The sequence below is a fragment of the Tachysurus vachellii genome, chromosome 25, assembly GCF_030014155.1.
Source record: "Tachysurus vachellii isolate PV-2020 chromosome 25, HZAU_Pvac_v1, whole genome shotgun sequence".
In the NCBI taxonomy this organism is placed as follows: Eukaryota; Metazoa; Chordata; class Actinopteri; order Siluriformes; family Bagridae; genus Tachysurus; species Tachysurus vachellii.
The window spans coordinates 3,147,302-3,167,500 of record NC_083484.1 but is presented as its reverse complement, the minus strand read 5'-3'; the positions used below and the strand labels follow the sequence as shown (position 1 = coordinate 3,167,500).

The window sequence follows — 20,199 nt, the reverse complement described above, 5'->3', positions numbered from 1 at the left end:
ACTCAGGCCTGGAGGGTGATGCAAGCATGCAGTTCCTGACCAAAGGAGGCGACTTGACCAAGGTGAAATCTGACAAATGGAAGAAGAAGCGCTTCTACAAGCTGATGGAGGACGGAGAGACAGTGTGGAAAGAGACGCACAAGGGCATCAAGAAAAAACACACCTGTGAGCATGTACACTTTAATCTGAGTTGAGCAGGAAATGGAATCAAACAAACATTGCACGAGGTAGCAGCAAGACAGTATAGCATAGGTAGCTTCTGACCACAGTATCCTGCTGTCATATGATGTCATAGGTCATAAAATTTTTAGTGCGTCTTTTGGTTTAAATGAGTGGAGCGGCTTCATGCAGATTTCGATTGGCCTATAGCGAGATAAGAGATGCAGCTTTATTACTCCCATAAATATAAAACGAAATTAAAAAAGAAGAAGATAATAAATCAGTGTGTCCAAACAGACCAGAACTCTCTCTCTCTCTCTCTCTTCAGTGCAGAAAGCTTACTGTTACAAAGCCCTTAAACTGGAGACTCCTTACACAAAGTATCTCAGGAGGCTGTCAGGAACAAACGTCTTATCAAACTTCTAATCAATTCAAATGTACATTCTGGTTTCCTTTCCGAACATTTCGTTTGTTGTCCTTTAATTAATCCACAAATCTGAGTCGACTTTCTACCTTGTTGCCAAGGACGCAGTTCAGATAAAATTTCTTCTATTATCAGGACCAGATGCCAGTGATGACTCCTCAGTAATCATACCTAGAGCTTTGGGCTCCGGTTCCACTATCAGAAAGCATCGTGATATGTTTACACTTATGAAACAGATTAGGACGAAGCTTTCATTCATTCTTTATTCTACTGTCCTCTTCAGTGTGTTCCTATAGTGCACACGTCCAACCCTTTTGTCAGTGTGGAAAACAAAACACAGGGTTGATAATGTCCAGAGAAAAGGGGAGCGGTACAGGGAGGGTATATTACAGCCATTTGGAAATCTCGTTCCCACACAATAGCTGGCGCCGTGTCCACCTTTGAACTTCCTTTCCAGCTCTTTCTGGTCGAAAGGGTTTATCAAGCCAGGTTTATCTGGTTCTTTCCAAGCAACAGCTGTCTCCAGATGTGTGTATGTGTGTGTGTGTTATTGACAAGTGTCCCAATGCTCATAGTTGATATGATAGAAAATAGTGAAAATCCTGACTACACAACATCTGTTTATTAAAAAAAAAAAAAATCAAATAACAAAAATTGTATAACAAAAGAGCTATAAAGTTCAGGGCCTTGTGATGTGATGACCACAGGAAAGACATTCTCTCAGATTTGAATTTAGAAAAACAGACACCTTTTGCTTTCACAGGCGTTTCCATAATGCCCGGAAGTCAAAGCTTTATGGTCTTCCTGTGTTAGGAGCGAAAGTCTGTAGACTCTTCTTAGGATATATTAAAGATAAAAAGATACCTGTACCAAGCAGAGTTTTAGTGTTATATCCACATCACGAGTAGTACGAATGGTAAAATGGTATATCTTAACTAAGGGATTAAACACTTGGGTGTGAGGTTGTAGGAAAATAATCAACGTCAATTTGACAGTTGTAATCTTCATCCGTGCTACAATGCTTACTGTTCTCTAATTTTGATCGATATCAATTGCTTATGGGAGGCACGGTGGCTTAGTGGTTAGCACGTTTGCCTCACACCTCCAGGGTTGGGGGTTCGATTCCCGCCTCCGCCTTGTGTGTGTGGAGTTTGCATGTTCTCCCCGTGCCTCGGGGGTTTCCTCCGGGTACTCCGGTTTCCTCCCCCGGTCCAAAGACATGCATGGTAGGTTGATTGGCATCTCTGGAAAAATTGTCCGTAGTGTGTGAGTGCGTGAGTGAATGAGAGTGTGTGTGTGCCCTGCGATGGGTTGGCACTCCGTCCAGGGTGTATCCTGCCTTGATGCCCGATGACGCCTGAAATAGGCACAGGCTCCCCGTGACCCGAGGTAGTTCGGATAAGAGGTAGAAAATGAGTGAGTGAGTAAATTGTTTATAAATTCTTCTCTAATTTTGATCTCCACTGTACATGAATTACGCCTGTCCTTTTATAAATCCACAAATCTGAGCTGTCTATTAAGCGGTCTTCTTTATACCTCAGTGCCAAATACCCGGATCAGGTCACACGGGTTAACCCTAAACCTCTGATGTATAAAAAGCACTGAAGTAAACAAAATCTTTGTCCTGTTACATAACAGAAGTAGAGGGGTCCTAAAAATATGATCGTTTCCTCACAGCATTCTGCGATCAGATACGAAAGTCCGCAAAAAGCCACTACAGGATAAATATCTGCACAGGATGTGGTTAGAGAGAGCACACGACTGAGACGAGTTTGTCTTACAGTCTGCGGAAGGAAGAAGAAAAGATAGAATAGTTGATGGCAAACAATCAGATGTTACAAAAAAATTAAAGAGAGATATTGTTGATGTGGTGAAGTTTCTGGAAAGTGGGGGGTGAGGTGTTAATTGCTGCTATAGTGTAAGTCAGAGAGAAGCTCTGTAACATTAAACAATGCCATAAATGTATAAAAAATAAAAGTATAACTTGGTTTTCAGGTTAATCCGCACTCCGAACTCCATTTCCCAACAAACACTGCCACAGGCTACAATCCCTAGCATGCACACACACACACACACACACACACACACACACACACACACACACACACACACACACACACACACACACACACAAACACAAACACAAACACACATATTCACACACTGGTTTTCTCTTTTGCTCTTGCATGCCCTAGTTCGCCTGAGTCTGTTCTGGTTCTGTTGAGTTTACCTGTCGAACCTACACTTACATCAGTCTCGGCATCTCTCTCTCTCTCTCACTCTCTCTCACTCTCTTTCTCTTTCTCTCTGTCTCTCTCTCACTCACTCACTCTCTCTCTCTCTCTCTCTCTCTCTCTCTCTCTCTCCTGACCTAATCGTTCTTTATTTTATACCTGCAGTCGTTATAACGGACAAAGCGATGTTGTATAAGATCAGTAAGACACTTCAGGATGTGCTGGAAAGTAACAGTACATCAGCTATATAACAGCCAGGCTTGTTATTTCTTATTCTTTACTCTACGCTGTAATGAAATGTACATATGAAAATGTACTTAACAGCATTCGACCTTATCCCTGGTGTGTTTCGACATATTGCTAACAGTGTGAGAGCCATTCTCAGCAAAAACGTGTCTGCATGTTTTAGAGCAATGTGGGAAAGGCTGGTTTGATGAGAGAAATAGTTTGCGTTCCTCACCTCTTGGCTGTCTCAAGTTTGGACTTGCTCCAGACCTGCTGTCTCAGGAACAGCAGGTTTCCTCTGGATTGATTCTTCAGGGTTATTAAACACTGGACGGTTCGAAGGAGGTTAGGCTGTGATGATTTGCTTCACAAAGTTCTTTTTTTTTGCTTAAATAGCATTCTGCGACGAAAACAAAAGTACAGGAACATTCCTACGTTCCAAGTAAATATGGTTGCTGAGATGTTAAAAGTAATGTTTATTGTCAGTTCCAGAAACTGTAGCCTTTACGTATCTTATGCAGTATATTGTACAGGAGTGTTTTCTGTACCTAACGTTACATTTTGTCTAGCTGAGAACACAAGTAAGACTAGTAAGAACGTTGCAGTAATGTTGTAATAATGTTGCAGTAGTGTTGTGTTACCGTTGCTACAAGTAAGAACGTTGCAGTAATGTTGTAATAATGTTGCAGTAGTGTTGTGTTACCGTTGCTACAAGTAAGAACGTTGCTGTAATGTTGTAATAATGTTGCAGTAGTGTTGTGTTACCGTTGCTGCAAGTAAGAACGTTGCTGTAATGTTGTAATAATGTTGCAGTAGTGTTGTGTTACCGTTGCTACAAGTAAGAACGTTGCAGCAATGTTGTAATAATGTTGCAGTAGTTTTGTATTATCGTTGCTACAAGAACGTTGCAGTAACGTTGTAATAATGTTGCAGTAGTGTTGTTACCGTTGCTACAAGTAAGAATGTTGCAGTAATGTTGTAATAATGTTGCAGTAGTGTTGCGTTACCGTTGCTACAAGTAAGAACGTTGCAGTAATGTTGTAATAATGTTGCAGTAGTGTTGTGTTATAGTTGCTACAAGTAAGAATGTTGCAGCAATGTTGTAAAGACGTTGCAGTAGTTTTGTGTTATCGTTGCTACAAGAACGTTGCAGTAACGTTGTAATAATGTTGCAGTAGTGTTGTGTTACCGTTGCTACAAGTAAGGACGTTGCAGTAATGTTGTAAAGACGTTGCAGTAATGGTGTGTTACTGTTGCTACAAGAACGTTGCAGTAATGTTGTAATAATGTTGCAGTAGTGTTGCGTTACCATTGCTACAAGAACGTTGCAGTAATGTTGAAATAATGTTGCAGTAGTGTTGCGTTACCGTTGCTACAAGAACGTTGCAGTAATGTTGTAATAATGTTGCAGTAGTGTTGTGTTACCATTCCGTCAAGAAAAAATGTTGCAGCAAGTTTGGAAATTTGTTGCTGTAATTTTGTGTTGAAATTTTATTATTTCTACAAGTAAAAAAGCTGCAGTAACGTTTCTGTTTGTAATGTTAGATTTTGCCTGAGAAACATCAGTTCTAATCTACGCTCCTACACGTACAAACATTGCAATAATGTTGTTGTAAATGTTACATAAAACTCCATAACATTAAAAAAATCTTATCTGCCCCAGTGTCATCTCTGATACCATTCTGACTACAAGAACTATGACACATCCAACATGGATCATTATTTGGATTGTGTTTGCTTTACAAGTCCCTGGGAACAAGCTGTGACTTTAGAAACATATCAGAACGAGTGCATAAACCTGTATAAACCTGTCAATTATCTCACACCCTACACGCTACTACTATCAGAGCTGAAGGCGTAGAATGTGAATCCATGCCTTCTGACGCAAAAGCTGGGGTATAAATGGCATTTTTTAACCTCTGTGTGAGGATAAAGAGGATTGTGATGGCTATTCCTGATGTGTTACATCATACAAGCGTGCTATACAGTAAGCTGCACATAATCAGACGAGCCTTTGACGAGGTTGGAGATCATTGGAAATTAGAGAGCAGTGATCTTTCTCAAAGAACAAAGGCCATCTGAGGTACAGGACTGAACCAGCGGCAATATGCGTTATCACTGGAATATTATCTCAGGCCTTGATTTATCGCCCCCGTAGTGTACAAACAATACAACCCTGCCATGCAATCAAGATTTCACAACAATCTGAAGCATGGCTTAGATTACAAACCCAGACAAAAGTCGACAACAGACAAAGCCGATGCTACTGCGAAACCTCTTCTAGACTACAAACTAGCGGCTCATCCTGTTGTATTGTTTCAGATTTCTGTTTGTAATAAACAGAGCGTAAACCGAGACCTCGAGCACGAGTACGATTCAGTTGCGTCAGCGCAGATTTTTGCCAACATTTTTGCCAGCAAAAAGAACAACAACAAAACAAAAAAACAAATATAAATAAATTACCTCAGTTTCCAGCGAGGGCGAAAAAGAGGATCATGAAAATAAAGAAATCAATTGAAAATAAAATGCAGATTAATATACAGTCACAGAAATATGGCTACACTCAAAGTTATTTACACCAAGTGCCTTAAATCGAACCAGTTTTAAGAGGAACAATCTTGGGGGAAATAAAAGTTCATTTGACCTGCAAAAAAATTTTATCATAAAAACAGTGTAGAATTTCGGGTATTTTGAGAAACTGAGACGAGTTTCTTAGAAGCACTGCAGCACAGTCATTAAGTGATTTAATGCTAGAACAAGCATCACATTGATCTCTCTCTCTTTCTCTCTCTCTGTCTTTGAAACTGATCTAAGATTTTTCTTAAAAATGTAAAATTGAAAATTTCACAATCCCCAACACTCGAAGACTCAATACCCAATTTTGTTGTCCTCACTTTAGTCCAGCAGTAAAGAGTCCCACTAACTCTGACTATATCTCTTCCATCTTCATATCAGTCTCCATCAATGACATCGATTCAGTGCGTCTTGGCCGTCAGTCCGAAGGCTTGAAGAAGTACACGGACAGCACGATGGAAGATCGGTGCTTCTCCATCATCTTCAAAGGCAAACGCAACAATCTCGACCTGATCGCCAGCAGCAAAGAAGACGCCAAGAAATGGGTGACGGGGTTGGATAAGGTCATCAGCAACATGCAAAACCTCAATTCTCAGCAGAAAAGTGAACAGTATCCTTGTGGAGAGATTTGAAATATAGAAAAGCTGAAATTCAGAATTCTTACAAAAAAAAAAAAAATAGTTGTATCTTAAAACACGATCTTATCAAAATCCAGTGAAATGTCACATAGCGTTATTGTGAACTACCTTTAAATTTACATCTGCCTTACATCCGAGTCACAGCTGGATCATCAGCTGCATGCGGAAAGCGGACAAAAACGGCGACAACATGATGACCCTGAAGGAAGTAAAGAGCTTCATGCGCCAGATCAACGTCGAGGTGGACGACACGTACGCCGCCAATCTGTTTAAGGTACGAAGCGTCTTTTTTTTAGGCCTCTGATCGTCTGTAAAGTATTTCGACCGATTAACCCGTCTGTTTGTTTAACATAAACAGTTCTGTTAACTGTCTAAATATTGTTTTATTTGGCATAGCTAATAATGGCTGTGAGGAAAAGCTGTGGGTAGTCGATGCGTTTGTTTAGTGCCGTTGGTCTTCAGCGAGCTTCTGATGTTCCTGATTATTTTAAAACAAAAGCATGCAGTGATGTTAAGTAGAAAGACTTGAGGTTGTGGTGTATAATCCAGTCTTAGTTCACTACTTTCTTGAAGTTTCTTTCATTCCTCCAGCTGCACTCGTAAATTTGGCGTCAACCCCTTCTCTTCGGATGTGCCTTAAATCAATACCTCCATTTCTCAGTGCCTTGAAAAATCTGTGTGTGTAATTTCCTATCGTAAATGTATCATACACACAGTTGTTGTTCCTGCTCATCAATTTGCTCTTCTTTCATTCATTCATTCATTCATTCATCTTCTACCGCTTATCCGAACTACCTCGGGTCACGGGGAGCCTGTGCCTATCTCAGGCGTCATCAGGCATCAAGGCAGGATACACCCTGGATGGAGTGCCAACCCATCACAGGGCACACACACACTCTCATTCACTCACGCAAACACACACTACGGACAATTTCCCAGAGATGCCAATCAACCTACCATGTATGTCTTTGGACCGGGGGAGGAAACCGGAGTACCCGGAGGAAACCCCCGAGGCACGGGGAGAACATGCAAACTCCACACACACAAGGTGGAGGCGGGAATCGAACCCCCAACCCTGGAGGTGTGAGGTGAACGTGCTAACCACTAAGCCATAGTGACTCAGCACTAAAAAGCACTAAAAAAAGGTTAAAATTAGAATCGGGGCAGAGTCAGTGGCCTTTATTTAACCCGAATGGAGCCACTTTAGCTCAGGACGTTGTGTTACAGTTGTCATGTAAACAAAGATTTTCACATAACTGGTTTCTGTGACTCAGAGTGGGAAAAGTCTGTGTGGAATTTTGAAGATTCCTACAAACTTGTCACCGCTGTAAGTTTGTTGTGAATTTAAGCACTGTTTGGATCAAATCTTTGTTGATTTAACCAAGTTCAGTAGTTAAGGACGTAGACTGTAGAGTCTGTTGAGCTCTAAACAAGAAACACAACAAAACAACTAGTGTGTGTGGGAGTGTTTGAGTAAGTGAGTAACTGAGTCATCTGGGGTGTGGTTACAGTTCGTGCTTGGCGTGCCTTACTGAAACTCTCGGGACTCTTAAAAAATGCTGGAGAATTTGATTAGATTCTTTGCAGCTGTCTAAATCTGATTTTTGATGCAGTCTGTATTTCGTACTGTTAGAAACAAACTCACTATATAGACTTTAGTACATTCTTTATACTTATATATTTATAAATAATGTAAGGAATTCCAGTGTAAGGAATAACACACACACACACACACACACCAATGACAGTGTGGTGTGATACCAAGTGTTACCACACCCCAATGTTGGCCTGTTTACACTTTCCATTACCCATAATCCTGTTTAACTGCCTTCATATTTAAATAAAGAAAGAGATGCAGCGGAGCTTTAGTGCTTTAATTTGTTCAGCTCTCTCACCTCCAAACACATGAAACACATCAGCTTTCAAAGCTTCAACCTCAAGTCCATGATCGCTAACTATGTTGTATCTAGTCTAGCGCTCGCTCCACCGGCTGCACTTTTTCTAAGCGGGATTGTGCCCTCCGTGAGCCTGCAGCATTACCACCAGTAGCCTTCCCTTCCAAAAGAACCTGTTTCTTTCCAATTTTTTCTAGTCATGCTGCAATATTTTCAATATCTTTAACAGCAATGCGACACATCGAAGTCAGGAACTCTGGAGGGGGAGGAAATCAAGCAGTTCTATGAACTGCTAACGAAGCGTCCGGAAATCGACGTCATCTACACGAAGTTCGCTAGATCCGGTGGTCAGATGAGTGCGAACGATTTGCTAAATTTCCTGCAGCTGGAGCAGAGGGAGGCTGTGACTCTGGACGACGCCGTCAAGCTTATAGACAAATACGAGCCGGATCCTACAGGTAACAGCTCTGACGTGTAGGCTTCCGTTTGCTCTGTGTTCCTTTTTAGCTGCTTTCTCGTCACGTGATTTCTGTGTACCACTTTTTGCACTGATCCAGCAAAGCAGAATAAGCACATGACCAAAGATGGCTTACTGAAGTACCTGACCCATTTGGAAGGTTTGATCCTTAACCCCACCCACATCGGTGTGTATCAGGACATGAGGCAGCCACTTAATCATTACTTCATCTCCTCCTCCCATAACACCTACCTGATGCTGGACCAGCTCAAAGGACCGAGCAGTACCGAGGCCTACATCAAGTACGGTCATGTTCTCACTACCTCCGTATATCCAATATTAACCTATTTATATTTTATTTATTTATTCTTTAACCCATTTGGACATGTGAATGATTCCTGTACTGTGTATTTCTAACTATTAGAGATATAAACATTACTTATTAGTTTTAATGTAGTTATTGAATAAGTATTAGAATCCAGAATGTTCCGGTTCTTGATTCTGATTGGCTGTGCCGCATTTGAAGCCACACCCCCTGTCCTCATTATATCAGTATCACTGTTCCGAACTAACAATACTAAATAACAGTGAATTGGCATTTTTAGGATTGTAAAAACATACATTTTTATTGGTTTACAAAAAAAAACCGTTATGGCCACTAGGGGTTAATGAATGAGAAAAAGAAAAGCTCTTGCTCTGTTGTTTATTGGAGCTAAAAGTCAGTGTGACGTCACAGATATTTACTCTGTTTTATACTGGTGTCTGATTTTGTTGTGAATTTTGATTCACTGACTTTTGTACACTCGCTGTCATTACTAAAGAACTCAATTGCTATTAAATTAGTTGTTACTATAGAAACGATAGCACATTATAATATTATAGATCGGGGCGTCAAGACTTGCACACACGTACCACATTATGTGGTACACGTACCACGTTATTCTTACGAAATGTTTGGAGTTGCATATGTTTGATAAAATTCTTGCAGGCTCAAATTCAGGAGAACAACCTCATCAATTCTAATGTTTTCAGTGGTTTTCACCCAAATATATTAAAAAATAGCTTTATTATTGACTGAGGTAAACAAAAAAACTCTATATGAAACAAGTTGGCGGAAATAATTAGCAAGTTCTCAAGGAGCAGATTGTGTGTTTTGGCTGAAAATGCCCTCAGGGGTAGTTACGTGTTGTGACGCTGTTGTTATGCGAACATTTTCAGAGCTCTGTTAAAGGGCTGCCGCTGTGTGGAGCTGGACTGCTGGGACGGACAGAATGGCGAGCCCGTCATCTATCACGGACACACACTCACGTCCAAGGTGCTCTTCAAGGACGTCATCCAGGCGATCAAGGAGTACGCTTTTAAAGTAAGTGAAGACACACAACTTTCATCCACCAGAAATGAACGGCAAAAATAGGGAGCGGAAAACTGGTTAGCAAAAAAAAGTAGAAGTTTTTGTTAGCCAGCCATTTTTGTTAGTACTCAAAATAAGCTTTAGCTTGATATTTTTAATGAAATAAAAACATTAAATATCAATGTAACAATAAAATACAAATAAAAACAAACAAACAAACAAACAAACAAATATATAAATAAATAAATAAGTAAATAAATTAATTTAAAAAATACAATGTAAATGTAAATAATTATTTGCCAAATAAAAATCATAAAATAGGTACATAAAAATAAAAATGGAAATAAAAGTAAATGTAAAAATGTCAGTACAAACACAAAAGTAAATGAAAATAAAAACAAATGAATAAAAATGTAGAATTAAATAAAAAATAAAACTGTTAAAAAGTAAATAAAAATGTAATATTTTTAAAAAATGTAAATAAAAAAAATAAAAAAAAAGATTTGATTTCACATCATTTTGTCCATCAGAGATGTTTCACATCTGTGGTGTGTTTTTTTTTTTTTTTTTTCTTGGCAGGCATCTAAGTATCCAGTAATCTTGTCTTTGGAGAATCACTGTTCAGTGGAACAGCAGAAACGCATGGCTCATCACATGACCTCCATCCTGGGCAGCGCTCTTCTCACTCGCCCGTTGGGGAAAGAGATTCCCTCCCGCTTGCCTTCGCCTGAGGTCAGCCATGTTTAATCACACCGAGGTTAATAAAACGCTGTTTATTTAAAGGGTGAAGCTACTCAGAGAAATGGCTCAGAGGTTCTGAGTGACACAGCTCTGAGAACATTGCTTGATGAAATCTGGGAATCTGGGAAGACGGAAGGAAAACGATTCCTGGTGAATATAATTTATAGCACAGCGCCGTTGATTGGTCAGGAAATGCTTTTAATTTGTCACGTACACAGTTGCATAAGTTATCATTGATGCTATAGCAACAATTTACAGTGGGCTTTTTAAAGAAGATACTCCAAAATCTGCTAAAAAAAATTAAATAACGTGTCACAAAAGGAGGAGTTTGTTTAATCTTCAGTCTCACCACTCAGAGGACTTGATGGGCTCACGCTAACATGACATTCATTTAAAGAGAAAGTAAAAAAGAGACTTTAACAGAAGCATTGATCACTGGGACTCGTATCTCAGGCATTCCACAACATTAAATGTAACTATAATTGGCAGATCGCTGTAGGACACGAGATATAAAACACTACAGGACACGATCTTATAGGAAAACAATCAACTTTGAGATGGTCACAGTTGCTCATTAATGCCTGGATTATTTTTCTATACCAACGTCATGAATGTGCATTTTTTTAAAGGCCAGCAAAACATTATTACATTGAAAAGAACAAAGAATACCATTTTGGGTTTTTATTCATTTTTGATAAATTGGAGCACTCACATTGTGTATTTACAGCATAATTAAACTAGATTTGTAAAGTTTGTCGCGACAAACTTTGATGTTGGCTTTGACGATGTTGTGACATCACCAGAATACACTTGAGGTAATTCCCCTCATTGGGCTGAGTGTTTTGATATACGACATGCCCCATGTTATGCTAATTTTTGATTTTCACGTGACATCACGTGACGTCACATGATGTCATCAGAATACCAGTGAAGAAGTTCCCCTTATTGTTCTGAGTGTTTTGATATATGACATGTCAATGTTGTAAAAGGTTTTTTGATTTTGCGTATTTTGTGGGCGGGGCTGCGGGACAACCGAAAGGCCAGTCGGTACACCAGTTTAAAAGTTTGTTCAGAGTATCACCCTAAAGGAGCTGGCCGAGTTTGGTGTAGATAGTTCGAAAGCTTGCCGAGTTATAAACCTCCAAAGTTTATAATGGGAGTCTATGGGAAAAAAGGCCATTTTGAGACCAGGTACCGGAAGTACCGGTACTCGGGTCACTTAGAAAAGTAAGAGCAACAAACTTCAGTCCAGGGTCTACAACATATCCGAATTTGGTGCGTGTGGTTCGAAAGCCCTAGGAGGAGTTACTCTTTATAATTTTTTGGCTAAGCTTAAATAGAAAAACAGAATGTTGGCTTCTACAAAGCGACATAATTAAACAGATGCACATACACAATGTCGAAGTTTCCCTAAAACACCGGGGTGGAAGAGCTGTATAGAGTGGAAAGAGTGGAGATAAAGTAAAGATACAGTAAAGACGCTTCTTGATTGTACTCAGTCTTCGGGATGTGGGATAAAACCTTTCCTGTCCCTGCCTTCCTACTTGTCCTCACATGGCTTCCTTATTCAAAATGTTGAACTTCCTGTTTCTTTAAATTCCTTTAGTTGCATCATAACACACAGCACAATGGAAGCAGTGACTCAGTGTTGTTCTGATGGTGCTTCTGTAAACTGGAAAAAACAACATATTCTGGGATTTGTGCTACAAATTATTATGCTTAGATTATTATTATTATTATTATTATTATTATTATTAAAAATGTGAGGTAATTCTAGCTTAGTGGTGAGTGGAGTTTTGTCTGTTTATTTAGCGTATACTCCGAGGTTAGGGGCTTCAAAGAGGTTTTCTGGCTCGGAGTGAGTTCTGTCTGTTTTTTTGGAAATAGTGCTGCATTCTTACTCATTTGCCTCGGGGGTATAAGGCGGGACTGGAATGCTCTTGCAGGGGAAACAAACAAGGTTGCATGAAAGCACACAGACATGAGAAGGTGCAAGGAGTCATCTTTCAATTCATTTAATACTTTTAAAGATCAGAGGATTTTTTGTCCAAAATCTGACCTCCTTCCTGGTGTGTGTGTGTATGTGTATGTGTGTGTGTGTGTGTGTGTGTATATCATGTCTCATTTTATACAACTAAGAAATTTAGGGTTAAGGGCCTTGCTCAGGGGCCCAGCATTGGTAGATTGGTGGATCTGGGATTGGTGCCCAGCATTGGTAGATTGGTGGACCCCCCCCCCCCATCCCCCCATCCCCCAACCAAAACAACCCTAGAGTCTATTGCCATAAGCGATGCAATGTGGGATTTTCTCCACTGTGCTCCCGGACATCATTATGAAATAATGACAAATCTCTTGTACTGTAGTAAATCTTACGATGTGGAATTGGACACCCCTCTAACGTCGCACAACGCAAACGTTACCTCTTTTATTTCCACTCTGTAGCATATTGCTACAATCCAAAGCAGCATCCTGTACATTTACATTTTACATTTACATTTTACATTTACAGCATTTGGCAGACGCCCTTATCCAGAGCGACGTAAATAAGTGCTTAAATCTCTAACATTGAATACATTAATGCTGGCTCACTAAGTTACATACTTAAGATACCATGAGTTTAAAACATTTGTTCAAAGTTACAATGAAAAATTGTCAAAGTTTTTTTTTTTTTTTTTAAATGCAAAAGATAAGGAAAGAAGTGCTAGTTGAAGTGTTTCCTGAATAAGTAGGTCTTCAACCGCCGCTTGAAAACAGCCAGTGACTCAGCTGTCCGGACCTCTAGGGGAAGTTCATTCTACCACCTTGGTGCCAGAACAGAGAAGAGTTTTGTAGTATACTTGCCTCTTACCCTGAGAGATGGTGGAACCAGTCGAGCAGTGCTGGTAGGGTGCGGGGTGCAGTGCGAGGAGTGATGAGGGCTTTGAGGTAAGAGGGAGCTGGTCCATTTTTGGCTTTGTAGGCCAGCATCAGTGTTTTGAATCTGATGCGTGCAGCTACCGGAAGCCAGTGGAGGGATCGCAGCAGCGGGGAGGATTGTGTTCATAGGTAGACCTACCAGCAGTGCGTTGCAGTAATCCAGTCTAGAAATGACAAGAGACTGAACAAGTACCTGAGCAGCCTGTGTGGACAGAAATGGCAGAATACTTCTGAATCCTGGCCGAATCCTTCTGAATCCTGTATAGCATGTTTATAGTGTGTAAAAAGTAAAAAGATGTTTCTGCTTGCAGGAATTAATGGGGCGGATCCTGGTCAAAGGTAAACGCCTTAACAAGCTGGACGCGGCATTTAACAACAACACAGATGACGTAGACAGTGTGTCTGAGGAAGACGAATCTGCTGATGCCAAACAAGACTTACAGGAGACCAAAGCTAAGGTGCATATTCCACATACTGTCAATGTAGATTTACGGAAATTTGGATGCCGATACAGAACCAAGGGTGAGGAAAAAAGTATCTGACATAGCATGAAGAAGGAACGACGTAGTAATGAAGATAAATTGTGTGAGCAGATTGTTGAATCCAGAGATGCGCTGATTTATGATTACAGCAGCAGTTCAGCAGATACAAATCTACTGTCTGAAGAAAAAGAGAGACAAGTGGAAAGACAGAATGAAAGGGAGAGAGAGAGAGAGAGAAATCCCACTAAACACACTCATCTTGTTCCAGACAATAATCAGTCTTTAGGAATCTCAGCTCGTCTGTATTTAAGATATTAATCAGCATCCAGAAAGCACCTGATTTTTCATTTGAATAGCAAACCACAACAGTGTTTTTTTTTTTTTTTTTACTTAATTACATACACTTCCATACAAATCGACTTGTTTCTTTATTTAGAAAAAAAAGATCAAGCTGGCTAAAGAGCTATCCGACCTGGTGATCTACTGCAAGAGTGTCCACTTCGTCAGCTTCGAGCATTCGCGTAATAACCAGGCCTGCTATGAGATGGCCTCCTATAAGGAAAGCAAAGCCAAGCATCTGGCAGAAGAATCAGGTAATTTACTTTATTGCATATAAACCAGGTTCTGTGTGGTTTTTAAGTTCATGCACCAAAAAGCTTTAAAAATTTAGGATATTTTCCAGCTCTTTAGCCTGAATCCACACCAGACGTGTCACGTCTCTCGTCACGCTTCTGAGCTACATTTTCTCAGCCAGAAGAAAGCCATATTTCCTCTGTGGTTCGATTATATATTAGGACATTATATATTCACTCACTCACTCACTCATCTTCTACCGCTTATCCGAGCTCTTGGGTCACGGGGAGCCTGTGCCTATCTCAGGCGTCATCGGGCATCAAGGCAGGATACACCCTGGACGGAGTGCCAACCCATCACAGGGCACACACACACACTCTCATTCACTCACACAATCACACACTACGGACAATTTTCCAGAGATGCCAATCAACCTACCATGCATGTCTTTGGCCCGGGGGAGGAAACCGGAGTACCCGGAGGAAACCCCCGAGGCACGGGGAGAACATGCAAACTCCACACACAAAAGGGAGGAAGCGGGAATCGAACCCCCAACCCTGGAGGTGTGAGGCTAACATGCTAACCACTAAGCCACCGTGCCTCCCACATTATATATTAGGACATTTTTTTTTGTTTTGTCTATTACGTTAGTAATTAATCAGTATCTCCCAAGCAAGAGTGATATAAATGTGTTTTTTGTGTCATTATCCTCACATAGCTCCATTGTCTTGTGTGTTTCTGACCTAAACTGATTCCCTAAGCAGTATTCTTGTTTTTCCTTGTTTCAGCTACTGAATTCATTCACCATAACATGGACAAGCTGAGCAGGATTTATCCTGCAGGCACGCGCACAGACTCGTCCAACTACAATCCTGTGACCATGTGGAACGCAGGCTGCCAAATCGGTGCCATTTTAATTGGGTTTTATTTCTTCCTCCCTTCCTTTCCTTCAGGCAAAAGTGTCTCATGATCCCTGGTGTGTTCAGTGTTTAGAGTTTGATTTGAAGCTAACAGAGATAAGTGAAGATGATCGATCTTGTGACTCGCCTCAGACTCGTCTCGTCGTTAGCGACGTAGCAACTTTTATAAAATACAGTATGATGCATGTTAATGTGTCCGTGTGAGAGTCAGGACTGAGCTCTGTGACGTCATACCGTTCAGTTTTGTGAGAACTTTTCTAACATTTTTTTACATCAGAAAACATTGCGTACACTATCGACAAAAGTATACATACACCAGTCAATTGTAAATAAATAAAACAAACGAATACACTTTTCTGAAATAAAAAAGCCCATAAAACCCATTGTGATGCAGAAACATCTGTACATAGAAACATCTCTCTCTCTCTCTCTCTACATAATTTCAACTGTTGACTTGATTTTTCAAACAGAAGTTAGTTCTGAAGGTCGTGAATATAGATGTCACTATTTAACTTAGTATTAGCATTAGCATTCGAAATTAGCGCTCAAAATTAACATAAATTTCAACAAAATTCGTCTTCTGTGTTTTTTAATATATGATTATAAAATAAAAGAATGGTGCAAACAGGTGTTCGTGAGTTTCTCTCACAATCCTGTTGGTCATTTAACTTCTTTTCTTTTGTTGTTACTAAAAAACGGATGCAAATGTGTCACCACCTGTCCGGTTTTTGTACAATGCTAATACCGGAAGGTACAAGCGATTGTTACTTAGCTTAGAAAAATTAACAATGTCGCTGAGACGAAATGTAAACTCTGAACATATTAGACATTATTTATATTCCACTTTGATTTACTCTTATACACTAATAAATATAACCATTTTTTCTTGTTTTAAACAGTGGCCCTGAACTTCCAAACATACTGCAAGGAGATGGATTTCAACCAAGGACGATTCTTACCTAACGGGAAATGTGGCTACATCCTGAAGCCTTATTTCATGAGGAACCCGGACTTTCAGTTTAACCCCAACAAGCTCACAGAAGGAGAGTGGCTGAAGAAGAAGATCCTACATGTTATGGTGTTTATCTAGTTTAAATATATTGGATACTCTGAATGCACTGCTATGTTTTTCTTTTTCTGTATTCTGTCATGGGGGCACGGTGGCTTAGTGGTTAGCATGTTCGCCTCACAACTCCAGGGTTGGGGGTTCGATTCCCGCCTCCGCCTTGTGTGTGTGGAGTTTGCATGTCCTCCCCGTGCCTCAGGGGTTTCCTCCGGGTACTCCGGTTTCCTCCCCCGGTCCAAAGACATGCATGGTAGGTTGATTGGCATCTCTGGAAAATTGTCCGTAGTGTGTGATTGCGTGATTGCCTGAGTGAATGAGAGTGTGTGTGTGTGTGTGTGCCCTGTGATGGGTTGGCACTCCGTCCAGGGTGTATCCTGCCTTGATGCCCGATGATGAACCCGAGGTAGTTCAGATAAGCGATTATAATTATGTATCGTATATAATTATGATTATATAACATTATTATTACGATATAACACATATTACGATTGAATAGCCCAGTTAACATTTACTTCCATTTAGTTAATGGTGTGACGTTTATGACAGCAGTGTAATCATTTACATGTTTCTAAATTGTTGAAAAAATAATATCAAATTTTATTATTTTATAATATATTTTAATAGAAGAACAATTAAGTCTATATCAGTTCTAGTTTGTAACATTAAAAAGTGTGGACATGTTCAGGAGGTTGAATAATTCTACATGGCAAAGCGTCAAGCTGACTTTCTCAAGATCTCACTACTAAATTAATTTATTTGCAAAAGAAAAAGTATTTTCGCCAAATTCTGCAAAATCCCATGTTGAATAAGCTAGCTGATCCTGAATTTTGTTTAGTTCCTCACTGTAGCTTTATGGCTAAGATTGCTTACAAGAAAGGCATCCTAGCTCATAAAGACACCAAACGTAAGCTGTCATGTTCCCTGTCAGGTTATCTCAGCACAGCAGCTTCCCAAACTGAACAAGGATAAACCCAAGTCCATAGTGGACCCGTATGTCAGGGTGGAAATCGCCGGTGTGCCAGCAGACCGAGCCAGCGCACAGACAGCATACATCAACGACAACGGCGAGTCTCATCAACAAATCATCTTCCTTTTGCGTTCATGAATGTTGTCTAACTTCCTGTTGATGTTTGATGTTTTCTGTCCACAGGCTTCAATCCAATGTGGAATACAAACCTTCAGTTCACCATTCAGGTGCCGGATTTGGCCATTGTGCGATTCCTGGTGGAGGATTATGATGCTGCGTCACAAAACGACTTCATTGGCCAGTACACACTACCTTTTACCAGCATACAGAATGGTAACGCTCCGGGTTATCAAGTTTGTTCACTAAAACCTTCCAATGTCACGAACTTGATCTATCGCTCTTCCCTTTATAACATTTCCCCATCGTTTTTAAGATTAATCATAGTTATAGCCTTTATTATATTTAATGTAAACATGCCCTTGTTAATATTCTGCTAATGCAATATCCACTCTGCAGCAGAATTATTGGCACCTTAGACAAAGGTGGTTAAAAAAAGAGAGATTAGTAAAGAAAAAAGATATCTTTCTCTGAAATAATGAACAAAGTCTAACCTTTAATGCTAAATGTATAAACATTGTGCTTACAAAACCAGATGTGTCTGGAAAGTCTTAAGAACAAAATGTAAATAAATATTCCCATTTGTATTTCATTTCAAGTTCACCTTAATGTTTAAGAGCTAGTAAGCAGTCATATGTGACATGTTCATATTCACCGAGGTGTAAACACTTCCTGTTTAACTGACAACGACGTCTCCAGCCGATGTGCTAGTGACCTGAAAATGACCCTTTTTCTCTTCACAGCTATTTGCATTAAAGAACCAGTGTGTAACATTGAAAAGTGTTTTCTAGACTTCACAAACCTTTAGATTTACCTTTAACTGCCAGTACTACCAGACCACAGTTAAGGCAATTTACAGTAGTTTATTCACTTCATTTTCTGGCCCTGAAATTCACATATTCAGTGCTTTTAGTTACCTACTTTACTGTACGTAGCAATAAGAATTTTCCTCACAAGTTGTACATAAATTCAGCAAACAAAATGGAGCAGGATGGATGGCAGCATGCCGCTCTAAAAATATGCAAACTGCTCCTTTAATATGTTCCTAGAATACGATGGTTTGTCACATGATGAATGAGTGTGAGTGTAATAAGAGTTTTCACAAACACAATTCACAAACACCGCTGTGTTTCCGCAGGATACCGCCATATTCCCCTGCTCACGAAAAATGGAGACGTTATCCCTTCAGCAAAACTGTTCGTCCACATCATGGTCCTGGACCCCTAAAGCACATGACGGTGCAAGCGACGAAGTGCAGAGACGCTGGGTTAAAGGAGATGTACGGATCCGAGCAACGATCCTTACTGAAACTCTCAGAATATAACTATCGAATGTGGAGGAAATAGTCATTGTGTGTAAACCTTTCATTTAAAGAGACTTTATCTTTTACCTCCTTAAAAAAATGCCACTTTCTAATTATGATATTTTCTTCTAACTACAAATGTAAAAAAAAATGTGTGTGTGTGTGTGTGTGTGTGTGTGTGTGTGTGTGTGTGTGTGTGTGTTTTAGGAATCAGGTTTGAATGCAACTTTTTAAAGTGAACCCACAGCCCAATGCTGACTATTAATATCTGTACTTTTTTTTTTTTATTTGAAATAAATCCAGCATGTGGGAACACAAACAATTTCCACTACATTAAGCTATTCATTTATTTGAAATAAATGAAAATAAAGGGGAAAAAAGAATAAAAAAAAAAAAAAATTCAAAAAGGAATTTTAAAAAGGACTGACATGGGATCTGTTTTGCATCTTTTATTTTATTTTTCTTTAAATTATTTTCAAATAATAATTCTTTATGTAAGTACGCCTGTGTACCACGTTTGGGGTCTTTAGTTGATGTGTAACATCTAAGAATTTTACAATCACGTCAGTCTTGTAATCACTACTACCGTTTTTTCTGCTCGACGAGGTGACGATTCGTTCAACTCGATACGCTAAACCAGTCATTGTTTATTGTCACTGTAACAGGACCAAATATGTCGAATTCTCTGGTCACTACTTGTGCACAAACATCTGAATAAACCTTTGAAAGGCTTGTGTGTGTGTGTGTGTCTGGTGGTTCTTTATTAGTCCCTGCTATTGTGTCATTTTCCTATATAAAAACAAATCTTAATAAAAACTTAATTCACTTATTAAAGAAAAGTGAAACTCAATGAGACTCAAACAAGTCATTGTTCTCTAGTAGCTTGTCCTTCGGTTATTATTTTTCAGTCATTTGTAGGTTTTTTCCTACAGTAAATTCAATCTCTCTTATCGAACACTGTGTTAAAAGTAAAGCATGTTAGGTTGGCAGTTAGGACACTTATTATATAAAAGTCGCTCCTAGATTACTATTGCTACTTTATCGTAGCATTATTCAGTCAATTTTATTGTATTGTTCATCTTGTTTTTTCGGTATGCTTTCTGTTAAAAATATGTCCAAACTCACAAAGGTGTCCAATCTAGCTGCAAATGTTATAC

General features: G+C 39.6%; 1 protein-coding gene across 2 annotated transcripts in view; it reads left to right on the top strand.

The window, feature by feature from the left end:
- plcd1a (phospholipase C, delta 1a) overlaps window positions 1-19,774 on the top strand; it is a 24,551-nt gene extending 4,777 nt beyond the window's left edge. For both annotated transcript variants that reach the window (XM_060861212.1, XM_060861211.1), the window contains exons 2-15: window positions 7-165; window positions 5,998-6,226; window positions 6,399-6,528; window positions 8,379-8,607; window positions 8,707-8,908; window positions 9,825-9,969; window positions 10,537-10,689; window positions 13,926-14,072; window positions 14,533-14,689; window positions 15,458-15,574; window positions 16,489-16,667; window positions 17,584-17,719; window positions 17,806-17,955; window positions 18,878-19,774. In XM_060861212.1, the coding sequence (XP_060717195.1) occupies window positions 7-165; window positions 5,998-6,226; window positions 6,399-6,528; window positions 8,379-8,607; window positions 8,707-8,908; window positions 9,825-9,969; window positions 10,537-10,689; window positions 13,926-14,072; window positions 14,533-14,689; window positions 15,458-15,574; window positions 16,489-16,667; window positions 17,584-17,719; window positions 17,806-17,955; window positions 18,878-18,966 (2,222 nt within the window). In that variant the 3' untranslated portion in view covers window positions 18,967-19,774. The remainder of the gene's footprint in view (window positions 1-6; window positions 166-5,997; window positions 6,227-6,398; window positions 6,529-8,378; window positions 8,608-8,706; window positions 8,909-9,824; window positions 9,970-10,536; window positions 10,690-13,925; window positions 14,073-14,532; window positions 14,690-15,457; window positions 15,575-16,488; window positions 16,668-17,583; window positions 17,720-17,805; window positions 17,956-18,877) is intronic.
- Window positions 19,775-20,199: the final 425 nt, after the last annotated feature.